Source organism: Nyctereutes procyonoides, unplaced genomic scaffold, assembly GCF_905146905.1.
Source record: "Nyctereutes procyonoides isolate TBG_1078 unplaced genomic scaffold, NYPRO_anot_genome, whole genome shotgun sequence".
NCBI classification, from domain to species: domain Eukaryota; kingdom Metazoa; phylum Chordata; class Mammalia; order Carnivora; family Canidae; genus Nyctereutes; species Nyctereutes procyonoides.
In genome coordinates this window covers 43,251,565-43,268,788 of record NW_026575044.1, presented here as the reverse complement: position 1 = coordinate 43,268,788, position 17,224 = coordinate 43,251,565, and the positions used below count along the sequence as shown (strand labels likewise).

Here is a 17,224-nt window from a genome sequence, read left to right as displayed (position 1 = left end):
AATAAAATCTTAAAAAAAAAAAAAATTCCTCCGCCCACAGGTTTGGTTTCAGGGGTAGGGTAGAAAAGAGCTCACCATCTACTGAATTACACTCGGGGATAATCTAGATAAAAGGGGGACCCACAACTTTCTTTGGATTCCGAGGAAAGCTGGCTGATTTGCACCCCTGTGAGCTGGCACCACGGCTTACTTCTCTCTGCGCCCCGGGCCGCACGCACATGCCCACGAGCAACCTTCCGCTTCCTCCTCTGTGCACCGGCTTCCAAAGGGAGCAGCAGGCCCTTGGGTTGCACCGAGCAGCCTTCACAGGCGGTGGCGAGGTAGTAGTGACCTAACATTGAGTCACACTGTCCTCCCCAGTTGCAATGGCTCTGAATCACATTTGTTCATTTGTTCATTTGTTCTTGAGAAAGAATCAAAGTGGTACAGTTAGAGCTGTGGTAGGAAGGGCGTCCTTATCAGCTGCATCAAACGTTTCATTCATCTATTTCACAAATATGTACTCGGCACTATGTCCACTCACACTACTGCTGGACTCTGGGAAATCAGTGATGATCAAAGAGTCTTGCTTTCTGTTCTTGGAGTGTACAATCTAGAGGTGGAGCCTGGCATTAATACTCTCAGACAAAACTGCTCTGAAAGAAAGGAAAAAACACAGGGCTTGTGGGAGAATGTACAGTACCAGTGGAACTGACCTAGAGGGTCAGAGAGAACTTCTCTTGAGAAAATCCTCATAAGCTAAGAGCTGAGAGATCAAGAAGAGTGAGGGACGGCACATGTTAATATTCAGAGAGTTGAAAAGGTGGCATGGCTAGAGAGCACAGAGCTCAGGGACTCATATTGGGTGAGGCCAGAGGATTGAGGCACATGTAACTTTCAGTGGCTACATATTACTTCAATACATAGTGTAGTGGCTTAAAAACCCCTTTATTATACCCAAGATCTAGTGGGTCAAGAATTTAGATAGGGGTTGCCCCTGGATGGTTCAGTCAGTAAAGCATCTACCTTCTGCTCAGGTCATGATCTCAGGGTCCAGGGATGGAGTCCCACATGGGGCTCCCTGCTCAGCGGGGAATCTGCTTCTCCTTCTGCCTCTCCCTCCTGCTCATGTATGCTTGCTTGCTTTCTCTCAAATAAATAAAAACATTTAAAAAAACAAATAAAAGAATTTAGGTAGGGTTCCACATTCAGCTGGAGGTTGGGCTGGTCTAGAGAGTCCAGGATGGCATTATTCATATGCCTGGCACCTTGGTTTCAGTGGCTGGCAGTGTGGGCTCAGCTGAGGCTGTTGAACAAAACACCTGTAGGGGGCACCTCCATCACTTCAGCTTCAAGACTTCTTACATGGCAGTTCAGGGCCCCAGGGATAGTGTCCAAAAGATAGGAAGATAGGAAGTCTTAAGGCCTGGGCCCAGGTACTAGCAGAGCATCCCTTCCACCATCTTCTACTGCTTGGAGCAGTCGCAAAGCCCCTCAAATGAAAGAAAATGACAGATGTCATCTCTCAATAGGAACCATTTCAAATAATTTGTGAACATCTTTAGTCAGCCACAGTTTATCCTCTGGGCACAAATTATTTAGACTCTCCTATAAGGCAAAATTTACTCCTCCTAAAGTCCTCTAGAAATCTCATCTTATTATGGCATGAAGTTCAAGTTTGAGGTCCAGGTTCTTACCATCTAAATAACATTCAGGTGTTGCTGGATCCTTGGATCCAGGTGTCTAGTATAATTTTTCTCAATATGAAGACTTGTGAGCTAAAATGAAAGGGTACCTGCTCCACACACACCAGCATATACTGATGATACAGAGATGAGATCAGTGCAATGAGCGCTCTCATTCAGGAGTGGAGGAAGGAGGGGCACAGAGCAATCGCTGGTCCATAACAATTCTGAAGTCCATCTGTTGCCAGTTGTTTGACTGGGGGGCCTCCTCCTGTTCCCCAGGGATGACTCTCTGCAGGTTTTATCCTCCTTCTATCCCCTTGGTTGCATCTTCTGAGTCATCTATCCTGTTTCCTTAGTGTTTTAGCTCAGGTTGCCGAAACAAAATGCCATAAACTGGGCAGCTCAAACAACAGATATTTATGCCTCACAGTTTTGGAGGCTGGGAAGTCTGAGATCAGGGTGCCAGCATGGTCAGGTTCTGGTGAGAACTTTCTTCCTGTCCTGAAGACAGCCTCCCAAAGGCCCCCATCTCAAAATACCATCACTTTGAGGATTACTTAAGGCTTCAACATATGAATCTGAGGCAGGGGTAGGAGCCAAGACTAAGTCTATAACACATAAGATATCATTTGCAACGGATTAATTGTCTCAGTCTATTCCTTGCTCATAGAAGCTTAGAGGCTTTCAAAATTCTTGCTTTGAACTACCTCAATCCATTTCTGTCTATGCTGATAATGTGCCCACCAATTCTCTTAAAATCTTCATAGGCTTCCTATGAATCCTATTAGACTTTACTCTGTTAGACAAAACACATCCACAGTTTTCCTCCAGGAGGCCCTTCTCTGGCCTGGGCTCAGAATCAGGACTATGGGACCACAGTCCTAGGGCTTTTAAAAGCCCTTTCATCTCTTCAAAAGTTTTTGAGGCACACATTTAAATCTTTCTAAAGTCATAAAAAAGAGTCTTACAGCTACACCCTTGAGATGATCATCATCATCGGTTTCTTACTTTGGAAGTCTTTTGCCTTTGAAAAGGCTAGGAATATGGAACCCTATTATCATTTTTTTTAACCAAGAAGTACTAGCTCTATATTTCCTCTAAATTTTGCTTAAAAACTGAACAGTCCTTTTTTTTTTTTAACATACTTTTATCTGTACTTTATCATTATATACAACGGTTTAAAAAAAACTAATTGGCACTCCACATGTTCTTCCTGGAAGTCTTCTTACTAAAAATGTATAAACTCATTAGGTCTATTTTCTATTTTTCCATGGTACTATAGGTCATAATGTTGCCAAACTTCCCACCACTATATCAGATGACTTGACTTTCCTTCCAGTCTCCAAGGATAGCCTTTTCCCTGTTCTCCCAGCCTCTCCCAGCAGTTTCCCCAGGGCCTCCTAGCTTCTTCCCTCAGCTTATATTGTTTGTCAGAATATCTACACATGGCCTCTCTATCAGAGCAGTCTCAGGACTTGTAACCTGGTGTCCCAGGGTTCTTAAAGGGAGTGATCCAAGAGACAGGAAGAGGCTGCCAGGTTCCTAAGGCCTGGGCACAGACACCTGCAGACCATCATTTCTGCTTTATTTTAAAGGTCATAGCAGTCACAGAGTTTGCCCAGGATCAAAAGTGGGACACAGCCTCCATCTCTCTGTGGGAGGTGAATGGAAGAATTTGTGGGCATTTTTATTCTGCCACAGGTGACATCAGGAAGGTCTGTGTAAGTCCTGTTAAGGCTTTTGATCTTTGTCTTAAAAATAATGAAAAGCCATTTAAAAGGGGCCCCTGGGTGGCTCAGTAGTTGAGCAACTGACTTTAGCTCAGGGCCTGATCCCAGGGTCCTGGGATCGAGTCCCACATCAGGTTCCCCACAAGGAGCCAGCTTCTCCCTCTGCCTATGTCTCTGCCTCTTTCTCTGTGTCTCTTATGAATAAATAAATAAAATTTTTTTAAAGCCATTTAAGAGTTAAAGAGCTGAGGGGTGTGACATAACTGGACTTACTTTTTGAAAGACCACTCCAGCTGCAGTATGAGAATTAGAAAGAGGACATGAAAAATTGAATGGTCCTTGTTTAGTTCCTCTTTCTCTAGCCATATCATATTATTATTATTCAGATTTGTGTGAGGATTGCTATGATAGCTTGCCCAAAGGTGGTAACAGCAGAGATAAAAGAACTACAGATCCTTGAGATATTTGGATGTAAAATCAATAAGCTGATACTTCTTGAAGTCCATTTACAGGATAACTTTGTCTCCAATTAGTTGATAAAATTACTTATTGGGAATCTTTTTTTAATAGTATAATCTTGAAACCTAAGTATTACTGAAACTTATGTATATTTGCTCCGCATGTCAATGTTCACTAACCTCCATGAAGACCAGCCTCTGAGTAGAAATAGACAGTGATCAGTATAATGAAATCTGAGGATTCTGCTCAATAATATCCACAATTAAGACAAAATGTCTGAATTACATTTGCAGGGATTGATAAAAATTCTCTTTTTAGGAGCCTGGAAACACTTGGGAATAATCACTTATTCATTAGATAAATATTTGAGTATTTGCTCTATGCCAGGCACTGTTCTAGTCAAGGGAGTTAAAGCATCAAAGATCTCTGTTCTCATTCTGCTTCCATTATTTAATGAGGCAGACAGATATAAACAAGGAACTGAGTGATAAATCAATGACATAATCCCAAGTAGTGATAACCTCTTTAAAATAAATAAATGAGAGAGAGGGTCTACAGAGTTATTACTGGGTCTACTCTAAATACAAGAATCAAGGAAGGGCTCTCTGAGGAAGTAACATCTGAAGTAAAATCTGAATGAAGAGAAAGGGGAGGCCTGAGTGGCTCAGTGGTTGAGCGACTGCCTTTGGCTCAGGTCATGATCCCAGGGTCCTAGGATTGAGTGCCTCATCAGGCTCCCCACAGGGAGCCTGCTTCTCCCTCTGCTTATGTCTCTGCCTCTCTCTCTCTCTCTGTCTCATGAATAAATAAATAAAATCTTTTTAAAAAATTTAATGAAGATAAAAGGCTAGGTGTAGGAAGATCCAGCAGGTCAGGCGAAAGCACTCAAGACAAAGGGAGCAGCAAGTGTACCAGCCAGGGGCAAAAGAAATTGGCATTGCAGGGCATGGGGAGAAGACCAAAGGGGCTAAAGCATCTTGAAAAAGGGAGAAAGTCAGGTGACATACAGTAGAAGAAATAACAAAATAAGCAGGAACAGATGACATAGGACCTTGACAGCTAGGGTTAAAAATTTTACTACTAATTCAATAATAATGAGATGTCACTGGAAAATTTTAGTGACCCTAGTCATTCACGCTTTAGCATGGATTATTTTAACTTGACTCTCTTAATTATTTTAGATCATCTAGATTAATAATTAGGTGAGAGTGGTAGGAAAGAGGGTGGAATAATTTTGGAATTGGGAAACTGTCATAGAAAGCATACCCAGTTTGTGATTTGCTCTGACTTGCAGGAAGACAACACACATGGTCTGTATGATATACCACAAGATGAGGAATTTTGTTACACTAAAGATATCAAGTTGAGTGAAGAACAGTTAGTTTTCTTTCCCTTTCTCTCTTTTTTAAATTTTATTTTCAAACTTCTCTGCAGACAATCAAACATTTAAAGGGAGGAGGGGGAGGAGTAGGATCCATTGTGTGTGTATATATATTTTTATATATACATATATGTATGTGTTATGGCTTACCCTGAATTCCAGGCAATGTCAATGTCAGCCAATCACCAGATAATGTCTACTGTGTGTCCTGGAAGTCAACAGTGCTACGTGTAGCTTTTCAGCATCAACATCAACCATTTCTTAAATATTCAAATTTTAAAAAATATTCCATTCTACAGTTTTTGTGTAATATTAAAATTAGCTAGCTAATTAGATTTAGCCAATTCTATATTTTCACTACAACATAATTACTTTGCAAATTCTTTATAAAGGTCTATTCTACTATAGGAAAAAGCCTGATTTGGGATTTAAAAAAAAAAAAAAGTTTATATGGAGTTGATGAATCACCAATGTTTTTATTAAAATAATGTTAATAATTAGAGCTCTAAAATCAGACTGTTATTTGTTTTTTAACTTACCTTTTTCCCCTTGTTCAACAAATGTATTACTGGGCTCTGGTCCACCGCCACCCACAAATCCCATAAAAATTTGTATAGATTTTCTGGTTTTACCTGCAAAAGGACTGATCAGAGCACCTTGATTAGAACACAGTGTTGTCCTTTTTTTGAATGGCAATTGCTGACACCATGGTCATACACAAAAATAAATATGGCTGGAAAAAAATCAATATCAAGACCTGATTTCCGGTATAAGAATTCTATAGTTTAAAAAAAAGGCAGGATCAATGCTTCATAAGCCAGTGACTCATACCTCTTGGCATAAATGCACTTGGCAAGTCCATTTTAGGTTATGTTCCCAGTTGATTGTCAGCGGCTATTATTTCTAAGGTGATCTATGTATAGTATATTTTTAAGTATGACAGTTTTAAGAGGTTTTGAAATTACTGGAAAAATAATTGCAAATGTTACTCTTACTTACATTTGCCTCATTCAGTCAAATTATAACCCCTTTTGTAAATAGCTCAGAAAGTATTCTGAAGATCCAGATTTTCTTCTCTGGGCCTGAGTGGAAAGAAACACCAGTGATGACAATCTCATGCTACACCTGATTCGTACCACCTTGCAAGAGAGAATTATATTAATTATATTTTGTTTTGTCAGCCCATTATCAAACACAGCCATTATTATAAAATAAAAGGTATAATTTATAATTAAATTTAAACAAAAGTAATATACTTAAAACTCTTTCCTTCCTCCTCATTTGACTACAGTTTACCTTCCATACTCTTGAGTTTATTAACAACGAGTGTACTTGCCTGGCAAAAATACTCCCGAATGGTATTGCTATTTGCCCATCTCTTTTCAGCTTCACATTCGCTGACATCAGGCTGGTAGCTTGAAATAGGCCATGGTGGAAGTATTTACCTAGTGGTAAAGTGGAGTCTTAATTTAGTGAAAATAATTTATATGACAGTGTGAAAAACAGTTCAACAGTAGATCATGTACGAGATGTAATGATAATAAATTTATTGAGGAAAGAGCAGATTGGGAAGAAACTCAATGCATGATTTTGTCAAATTGTGGTTGACTTGCTAGCTATGAATACAAGAGTTTGACCAATCTGAACAAAAGCATTGTGTGTGAATCAATTGGCTACAGGTAACTAGCAGTAGAGAGCACTGTGTATTTTATTATTTTTAGATTATGTACCACATATCATTTATATCAGTAAAAATTATGAGAAACACACCTACATTTATATGCATACTTTTTGCCCTGGAGAGTCCCTTGTTAAACATCGACCAGACAGTACTGGTTCTGCAGGAAAGATGAAATTTGATAGGCCACTTAAAGGCAGCTTTCCAGAAAGTTGTAGTGGAGAGCAAGTTTGTCTCTTTGTTAACCTAATCTGTTAAAATCAGTGTGTGTTCACCACTCTTACCAATTTGGCTTATCAATTTTGAAAAGGGTTTTGTTTCCATTTTTAATTGAAACTCATCTGGTTGGAAAGAGAACCAGAATGTCAACCACACTGAACTGTAAAAAAGACATTTTTGCTCAGCCTAAAGTATCATGGCTATCACATAGGGTTTAGGGAATATTGTTTATTTATAACTATTGCCTACCAAAAAAATGATTTCTTTAATCAAATCATTGGACCCACTCTAATTGATTGCAGATGAGTGTTTTCACCTTAAATTCACCAAAAAGGCACATGAACATCCAGTCAAAGACTACCGTCTACTTGCTTCGTGAACAATTTGACACGCTTGGAGAGACCTTTCACTGCCCTGCAGGGCATGAGGTCACTGAACAAATTCGGCCAGGGAATGGCCTGTGGCCCAACCACCTCAGAGGAGGAAGTTGCCAAGTCACACCATGGTTTTTAACCACCTATTACATATTCCAACAGAAGCTCTGCCCCAACACGTACCAAATGATCTCTCTACCCAGCATTAAATAGAAAGTACTAGACTCTGGTGTCCTGTGTGGGAAGTTTCATCAATTCATTATCCAGCATGATTTATTTACAGAAACAGTCATTCAGACAAACTTGGCCTTTGTTTCACCCAAAAACGGGCGAGATCCCTTATTTGGTAAAAAACTTCCCCACATGGTTTTAGCAGGGGAAACGAAGACACCATGTAGGCTAACCAAGAGCTGAAAATTACTTTTGTCTTCAAAGTTGGTATTTGTTCAGTTAAATCCTCAAGGTGCCAGCAAAGACTCTGGATGCGAAGCATGTGTGTGTGTGTGTGTTGAGAAGACTAGAAAAGGTCATTTGGGTCCATTATATAACTGCCACTTTTTGTTTTTATTCAAGGTGTCATAAAACTGAGTTCTGCAGTTGAAGGTACGTTTTCACAACCACAAAATCAATACTGTTTTGCTTAAAGGTTGCCTAGCGTGCCTTTGTAGCCAGAAAGCATCTGCGGCAGCAGTGTGTGGTGCCTGTTCTGATCGCCAGCTGTCCCCATTCCATCTGTGTCTCTCGTCGTTCTGGTCGTTTTATGCTGTGAGTCTCAGGCCTGCGCCAGTGGCATCAGCGCTGACCCCAGTGAGCGGTCTTTCGGAGTGCGAACGTGTCTGTTTCTGTTCCCTGATGTGACTGCCTCAGATCCTGTGCTCTTTACAGATCCCCTTGTTCTCCAGCAGCCTTAGTTGAGGCTGGACATGGAGTCTGGCCAGGAACCTGCCCCCACTCACTCTGCCTTTGTTCAGCAGGGCCTCCTCTAGAGTGTGTTGGCCTCTTATCCCAACGTAGTGGACATGCTTGGCCAAGTACGTGGGCGTGGGGTTGAGAACACTAAGTGGTGAAGGCAATGATGGGCTATAGACACAACTTTTTCCTGGGCAGTGTGATCCACCACATCCGGGAGGTACTGGGAAAACCAGCTTCCTTCAGGGTTGCTTGTATCATCCATCTCTAGAAAGTGGCAGTCTCCTGGAGTCTTGCATCCGGGGAGCTAAGAAGAAAGGGAAGAGTGGTTTAAGGGAACACGAGGATTGGTGTAGAAGACGACAGCAGTGTTTTGCTATCCCCCACAAATGTTAAAAATACCCCATCGCCTGAAATGATAATTGATTATTGGTGTAAAATTGATCTCCTGATACTCAGAGAAGAACGTAGTCCGCAAGTAGCTAACGTGTAATTTCCCCTTCTTGTGAGTTTCTGTGTTTGTTTTGGGTGTGCGTGTTCTCATTTATCGAGAGTCTGTCAGTCATGCGTTGGAGCTTCTTTCATCCCCACTTAATCAGGGGAGGCTCCTTGGAAGAGGTGGTGGGCTTGCAGGTGAGTTCTCACATTTAAAGAGAGATGTGGCTTGATGAATGAGCAATGCATGGAGGTGGGAAGTGCAAGAATGCCAGGGGGGCCGAAGTGGTGAGACCATCTGCTTGATCCAAGAAAAAGGATTGGATGGGCTGGGGTTTGAAGATGGGGAGATGATGGAGGAGCTCAGTCATGTAATCCACCGGCCCGGCAAACCCAAAGTGGGGAACTCTGTGCCTTATCACATTTTACAAAACAAAGTTGAAAAGGCAATATTTCTGACATCACGGTGGAAAGCATGCCTCTCTTCTCAAGTAGAAGGAAAGCATGCCTTTGCTTCTCACGAAGAAGAGCATCGAGGACAAGGGAGGGTACCATGCAACTTTCAGGCCTCTCTGAGGCCAAGCGGAAGTCAAGTTTCCTCTGCGTGGTACCATGGAGTTTATTGAGAGTCTATCCAAACCTCTCCAAGCCTAACAAAACATAGGAGACACAGCACCAAAATTCAAGCAGGTCCATGAGAATGGCCTTGTCTGCAGAAACTCCCAGTGGCAACAGAATGCTGAGTTTCAGTTAATTATCTGTAGAATTCCAGATAACAGTTGGTCCACCCTGGGCTGTTTTGATGTTTTATCAAGGAATGGCTTTGAAGTCAGAGCTTTACATTGCCTGTTTGGCTTAAGCACAGTATTCAGCTTGCAAAAGGATGGAAAAACAAAATAAATGTTTTAAAAGCCAGGAAACCTTAAGAATGTTAACTAATTTAAAAACCCTTGTTCTGCTGGAACTTAATGTTCTGTTCATCATTTTGCCAGTAACTGCTGTCACTACTGGGTAGCATGACCCATTTGAACCCCCCAAAGAGGTTTGCGTTCTCCAGAGAATGAGTCAGGAAAAACAAGGGCAAAAAAGCAGAATGACTGCTTGGGTTTTTTTCAGCAGTTTCCTTAACACCAGGCCTCTGTGAGCCCCAGGGGCTCTCAGGAAGTGCACTGGGGCAGCTGTGGGTATCAGAGGTGGGGCCCACTTCCACTGTGGCTTGAGCATCTTTGGGGCAGCTTCGTGGCTGAGCGCTGTGGAAGCTTGAAGGCTTGGGAGCATGCTCTGTTGTAACTGTGTTAGAACACATGTGTGCAGGGGACTGTCTGGAACGCAGTCTTTGGGTGGGGTGTGTGTGTGTGTGTGTGTGTGTGTGTGTGTGCTTAATGCATGCATTCTTGGTGCATCTGGAATGGGAAATTTTTGACCAGCATGCTCAGTGGAATGTGTGTGAGGCACTATCTCTTAATTCGAAATCAAAGCTCAGTAGTCCTTATGTATGCGTAGCTGATTACTGTACGTGGTGTTCTACATCTGCGGTATGAACTCAAGGCAGCTTCATCCAGCTAATCGTGTCAAGGAATATGTAAATCAGTGGAGGGGATCCACTGCCCGAAATGAAACCTACCTTTTCTTGAAAAATGACTCCATTCTGGATTATCGTAGAACTCTAAAAATAGCATTAATATTTTAGGTGGGTTGTCTTTTCTCTTCTTTTTAAGGAAAAACAATTCTCAAAGTTGTAAGAGAAAAATCGACAAAGATTCCCGGTGCTACTTCCCACCAAGTATTTCTGGCATGCAATTTTCTTCTCTTTCTCTGAAGCAGGGGTGCCCCCTTCAGCATCCTGCAGCTTCATGTAAGCTTTTTAAATCAGCAGAAAGAAACAAAGCTATTTATATCACATGAATGGTAAGATTAAAAGTCAAATGTCCTTTCACGTTTTAAAGACTAAAAATTATGTTTTAAACAGTAATACACCTCAATGCTTTCATTATTATGCAATGAAGAAAAAATATTTGACCAGGGGAAAAGCTGTGAGAGAATAGTTGCAAAGTTTTATTGATGATACAGATGAATTCCAGACTCTAACTTTACATTGATAATCCCCCTGGGAGAAAATCAGGGTAAGAGAGAAACCTCCAGAAGGAAACTGGGAGAAAGGGAAGGTGGGAGGTGGTTGGGGAGAAGGTGGTTGAGGTAAGGGAAGGAAAACTCTTTCAGCCAAGGGGAGCAAAACCATTCTGTACCAAGAATGCCATGATAGAATCTTCTAAATATTCCTCTTAAAAGGGATTTTCCCTCTTGAAATTGAAGCAGGAGAAGGGAGTCAGCACCTATTTCCACCAGTGGGGTCTGCACCGCCTCATCAAGGAGAAACCAGAATGCAGGTCACAAAGAGCTGAGTCATGCCTGGGTTAGACCTGCCCTGACATTCCATAGGCAGCTATTTCTTTCCAGAGAGGAAAGGTCCAGCTCCAGCCAGCAGCTCCTTGTCCAACAGATGCAGTGTGTTCAGACATGCAGCGAGGGAGCATTCAGGTGGAGGCATCCAGCCTGGAGGGACAAGATGAGCCGCAGAGGCTGATTGATGACAGGCCTTGGTGACTGATAACCAGGGTGTGTTCGGTGACGAGAACCTGCCTCCAGAGTGATTTGTTTATACCTTAGAATTGGGTGAGAATCCAAAATACCAAAATAGCATCCCAGTCTTTGGAAAGCCTATACAAGGGAATGAAGTTTGGCTTTTTGGGAAAAATTCCATGTCTTCAAAAATGGCAACAGACGAGCCTCTGTGAAAAAAATCTGATAGACCAGATAATTATCCAAGCCCTTGCCCACAGTCATCTTCTGTGTGGGCATGCTGCAAGCAGGGCTTCAGTTAGCAGTGGAGGTGAAACTCGTGTTAATGGTTAAATCTCATATGTCTCTGTGACAAGCTTCCATTTTAGAAGCAAAAGCTCCTCTAGCCATGTGGAGCTTCTGTTTTCCTCTTTTCTTCTTGTCATTTCATTTAATTTAGGTATATTTTTAAGTATCTTATTTCTCCGTGGTAATGGCTCATGAGCCACAATCCCCTTCGGAACAGGGGACTTAGGATTTTCATCACATCCAAGGTGGTGCTTTCTACAACCTCATAGCCTCTGACTCAGAAAATGAAATGACTTCTCAGGCATAGGAAAAAAATAAGGAAAAGCTTTATTCAATCTTTGATCCTGTTTTCAAAATGCATGATACCCACAGCTTCATGTCTATATTGTAAATCAATAAAAATGGAGCTGCTCTTCTGGTATGAAACTATGATCTGGCTTTGCCTACATGTTGAATACTGAAATACTCCCATTCCTTTGCTTAAGAAATACTGTTTCCCATGATATGACATGCAGTGTATCTTAAAGTATCCTTGTCATCATCTGCTTGGGTTGCTGCAATAACTTATGGCAGGTTGGGTGGCTCACACAACAGGGATTTATTTCTAACCCTAAAGGAGGCTGAAAGTCCAGGATCAAGTCACTGGCAGATTCGGTGTCTGGTACGTCCCTCTTCTGCTGACTTTTCACTGTGTCATCACAGGGTACAGGGTGGAAGGTTTGAGGGAGTACTCGGGGATCCCTTTTATAAGGGCCCTAATCCCATCGGTGAAGCTCCAAGACAAGCTTCTTGTCTTATTTGCCTCCCAAAGCCCACCACCCAATACCATCACTTTGGGGGTTAATGTTTCAACATGTGAATTTTAGGGAGACAAAATATTCATATCATAGCAACCCCAAATGAATTAAACATTTAAAAAATATTCCAAATTTATTAATATCATTTCCTCCTTAGCTGAATTTTGTTCTTGTCATTGTGTCTATTTTTTGAGCAAAGCCCATATGTTCAGTTGTCAAGTTAGACTGTGGTAAATCCATTAACAAATAGATAACTGATGGACCTATTTCTAGTAATAAACTTAGAATGAGGTCTCAGTATTTTTACTGTAGGAAATGAAAACCACACATCTCTTCAGACCTTTATGTCAGATAGCCACAGAGATAGGGAAGGGCTGCCTGGGCAATGGACTTCCTCCTGGTTACACCAGAGTGAAAAGCAAAAAGCCATGTGTCAGGAATCTAAAAATGGAATATTGAAGAAACCGAAATCAATACTCGACAGAGTTGTTTCTGCAAAGAAACCCAGGCCTCCTGCTTACAAAGCTAATTTGGAAACTGGACCATCCTACTGAGCAAATCAATGTCCTCTTCTCAAATGTATTTTGCAGAGTCTTATTGTACTTTGGGTGAAATTTTCCTGTTACAAAGCAATGTCTCTTGGCAGGATGAGCATTAAGTCAAGAATTTACCAAATAGCTTCCAAAAACTAGGCTCCTCCTGAAATGGCAAAGATGGCCCAGTGTGACCCAGAAACTGGAAGTTGAGTCAAGGTATGCCTAGTTTCCAGTCTTACCTGGGTTACCCTCACTTTGGCATTAATGCTGAACAAACACTGGCAGAAGTTCCGAGCTCTCTCACATTCATCCTTTTTTTTTTTTTTCAAGTTTTTCTTTTTCCTCTTCTCTTCCCTCTCCCTCCTCCTCTACTCCAACTACATTTCTTTGTCTGCCTTGTGATATAAAGTGAACAGGGTGCCCCGTCAGGAATAAAAAGCCAACCACTAACTGGATGGCCATTAACCACCATTTGCCTTGTTGTCCAATAAAATGGAGATCTCTATTTCTCAGGGCATCTATAAAGACCAAACAATACCATAAATGTAAAAGACTTAATATGGTGTACAGAATACGGTAGGTGCTCAATAAGCGCTTGTTCTCTACCTTTCCTCATTCTCTGCAGTCTTCCCAAGCCTTCCTACAGCACCCCCTCTTCCTAGTGTCCAAAGATCTTACAAACAAATAATCACTTGTAGCCTACTGCTGGAAGTTAAGTTTGACTTGGGGCCAAGCCATAGACAACCAACCTAAGCCTTTGCTTTCCCACTTTGAAAGAACTCAGAAAGAAGCAGGTAAGAATAGGGTTCCCGATTATGTCAGCAGCAGCCATGACATCTCTGTGGAGAGAGAAGCTGCCTGAGTGAACGGTGCCAGGAACCAACCCCAAACAGGGAGGAGGGTTCTCATCAGATGGACTATCCCCTTACCTGCTCTTCTAGTCCTGAGGGGATGGGAAGAAAGGAAAGGCTTTCAGGCTGGTTCAACAAAATGTCAAAGACATCAATAGTATTTTCTTATGAAATAGTTTATAAATCTACAGTGTTCCTGAGTGTGACACTTGTCAACACTGATCAAGGACATTTACAAGAACATGGAAGTTTTAAGTAAGGAGGACTAAAGGGATTGCAACCACAGCTATCTGGAGAGCAGCCTTCTATATATCTTTGAACCTCTGTCACCAAAAACTAATAAAGTCTCTGCTGAACCCGCCTTGAGCAGCACCTAGCAACAAATTACCATAACCCAGAAGACCACTTGCTTCCAAAGCACCATAACCTACCCCTCACCACCCTCTCTGGGGTAAGAAATAGAATTTTTAAATATTTTATTTATTTATTCATGAGAGATACACAGAGAGAGAGGCAGAGACACAGGCAGAGGGAGAAGCAGGCCCCATGCAAGGAGCCCGATGTGGGACTCGATCCCAGATCCTGGGATCACTCCCTGAGCCAAAGGCAGATGCCCAACCGCTGAGCCACCCAGGCATCCCAGGAAATAGAAAGTTATAAATCAAAAACAAGCTATATAGGTAAATCTACCAATTTTAGACAATTTTCTTTCTCTTTTTATTTTCAATATCTAGGTGTTTGCTTTAATTATTTTTAACGACCCACTGGAAGTTGTCAATGTAAACAAAACTCCTCCTATAGAAGAATAACTAACTCAATTAAACTATGTAAGAAAACAGCTTTTAGGGGGATCTCTGGTTGGCTCAGTGGTTTGGTGCCTGCCTTCGGCCCAGGGTGTGGTCCTGAAGTCTCGGAATCGAGTCCCACGTCGGGCTCCTTGCACAGAGCCTGCTTCTCTCTCTGCCTGTGTCTCTGCCTCTCTCTCTCTCTGTGTCTCTCATTAATAAATAAATAAAATCTTAAAAAAAAAAAAAAGAAAACAGCTTTTAAGGACAGTGGTCTAATTAGCAGTCTTTGAAGCCAATTCAATAGTGATATCAGAGCCACTTCTAGTATTTCAATCCCAAATTTAGAAAATGGCTTTTACATTTTAAATCTGAAATTATATTCTAAACTTACTGCTAATTTTTTTTCTATTTTTTTTTTTTTTAATGATAGTCACACATTGAGAGAGAGAGAGAGAGAGGCAGAGACATAGGCAGAGGGAGAAGCAGGCTCCATGCACCGGGAGCCTGACCTGGGACTCGATCCCGGGTCTCCAGGATTGCGCCCTGGGCCAAAGGCAGGCGCCACACCGCTGCACCACCCAGGGATCCCCACTTACTGCTAATTTTGAAACATGCCATAATTCAGACAACTGCTAAAATCACTTGACACTGAGGTTTGGAATTTGACCTTGGAAATCACACCCTCCTAAATTATCTTTCACGCCCATTAAAATTAATTGTAAAATCAACTTGATGTTGATCCCTCATATATTTCGTATTTAACTAAAATGTTAAAAAAAATAAAAAAAATAAAATGTTTACATGTCTAAATATCGCTGCATGTGCATATACAATTGCTCTGTGGAAGACATGAATGCTTTAAGTTGAAAGAGTACACACATGGCTTCTGTTTGGTTTTGCTGGCAAAAAAAGCTGAAGTATTTTTACAATAATATGTCAATGAAATGCAAAATCAGATACTAGTCCCAATATTTATGGATCTGAAATGTTTTCAAGATATGTATGGATGTTCAGGTCTTTTCTAGCTTTTAATCAACATATATGCTTAGGTGAACACAGAAAGCTACCGGATGTAACTCTGCCAAGTATAGTGTTGTTGAATATATGCCCATCAGGAAACAGAGGCTAGTTCAATTTCCTTTCCAGTGTTGATTTTATAGATGGCCTCCTTAAATATAAACTCCTAACACTGAGTTTGGAACACTCTCTTTTGAAAGAAAGTATAGGATAGTAAAAAAAGACATTTCCTAGTTTCAAACTTTGTAGCCATGATTTGATTTTATTTGGAGAGGGAGGGAGAGTAGAGGGAAGGTGCAGAGGAAAAGAGAAATAATCTTTCTTTTATTAAGATTTTTTTTTTATTTATGTGAGACAGAGAGAGAGTATGAGCAGGAGGGAGGGGCAGAGGCAGAGGAAGAAGCCTACTCCCCACTGAGCGGGGAGCCCATCGTGGGACTCAATCCCGGGACTCTGAGATCATGACCCGAGCCGAAAGCTGGTGCTCAATTGATTGAGCCACCCAAGGCACCCCAGTCACCATGACTTCTTGATGTGATGTAATCAGAAGCGAGTGACTGTCTGAACCACACTTGTCTTATCTGTTAAATGGATTGAGAGCTACTTAGTACTCCAGTTGGTTAGAAGCTTAAATAAAATGAGACAATGTTGAAGTATATAGCAAAGTGTTTGGCCTATAGACACTCAATATATTTTAGGTGTTTATATTTTTTTGTTTTTACTTTTATGACATTGGCTCAAAACTCATAGAAGTTTTGCCTGGCTGAGTTGGTGGAACATGCAACTCTTGATCTTAGGGTTGTGAGTTCAAGCCCCACATTGGATGTAGATTACTTTTAAAAAGTCATTAAAAAAAAAAAAAAAAAAAAACCTCTTAGAGGTTGAACCGCTAGGTCAAAGGGTAAATGCATACATATTTGTACTAGATACTGTCACATACCCCTCCACAGGAGCTGTGCCTTCTTCACTCGACCAGCAATATATAAAAATATCTCCTGGGTATGCTTTTTAAGTCCTGTACAAAGAGCTAGACTATTGATATGAAGGCAAGTAATAATACAAAGAGCTAACATTTGTTGAGCACTTTATAAACTATTCATAGTTATAGCAAGCATAGAGAACACATACATTATTTCATTAAAACCTCACAATAGGGGATCCCTGGGTGGCTCAGCTGTTTAGTGCCTGCCCTCAGCCCAGGGAGTGATCCTGGAGTCCCAGGATCAAGTCCCACACTGGGCTCCCTGCATGGAGCCTGCTTCTCCCTCTGCCTGTGTCTCTGCCTCTCTCTCTCTCTCGTGTGTCTCTCATGAATAAATAAATAAAATATTTGAAAAGAAAAAAAACTCACAATAACTCAGTAGCTACTTTTATTATCATCTGGTTTTATAAAGAAAGAAACTGAGGTATGGAGAAGTTACTAATTTGAGGTCATAAATTTTTCAAACCCAAGAATGACTAACAGTTGAACCCTTGAAGTCCTCTGCTACACAACCCTCCTTTTCTATGTGGCTG

The 17,224-nt window shown here is 41.3% G+C and overlaps 1 protein-coding gene across 11 annotated transcripts in view; it reads left to right on the top strand.

Moving 5' to 3' along the window:
• Positions 1 to 17,224, top strand: part of DLGAP1 (DLG associated protein 1) — a 327,004-nt gene that overhangs the window by 199,628 nt on the left and 110,152 nt on the right. For 6 of the 11 annotated variants that reach the window (XM_055323706.1, XM_055323708.1, XM_055323713.1 and 3 more), the window contains one exon: positions 8,082 to 8,111. The exons of the other annotated variants lie outside the window; for them this stretch is intronic. In XM_055323706.1, coding sequence (XP_055179681.1) covers positions 8,082 to 8,111 — 30 coding nt within the window. The remainder of the gene's footprint in view (positions 1 to 8,081; positions 8,112 to 17,224) is intronic. 11 annotated transcript variants of the gene reach the window in all.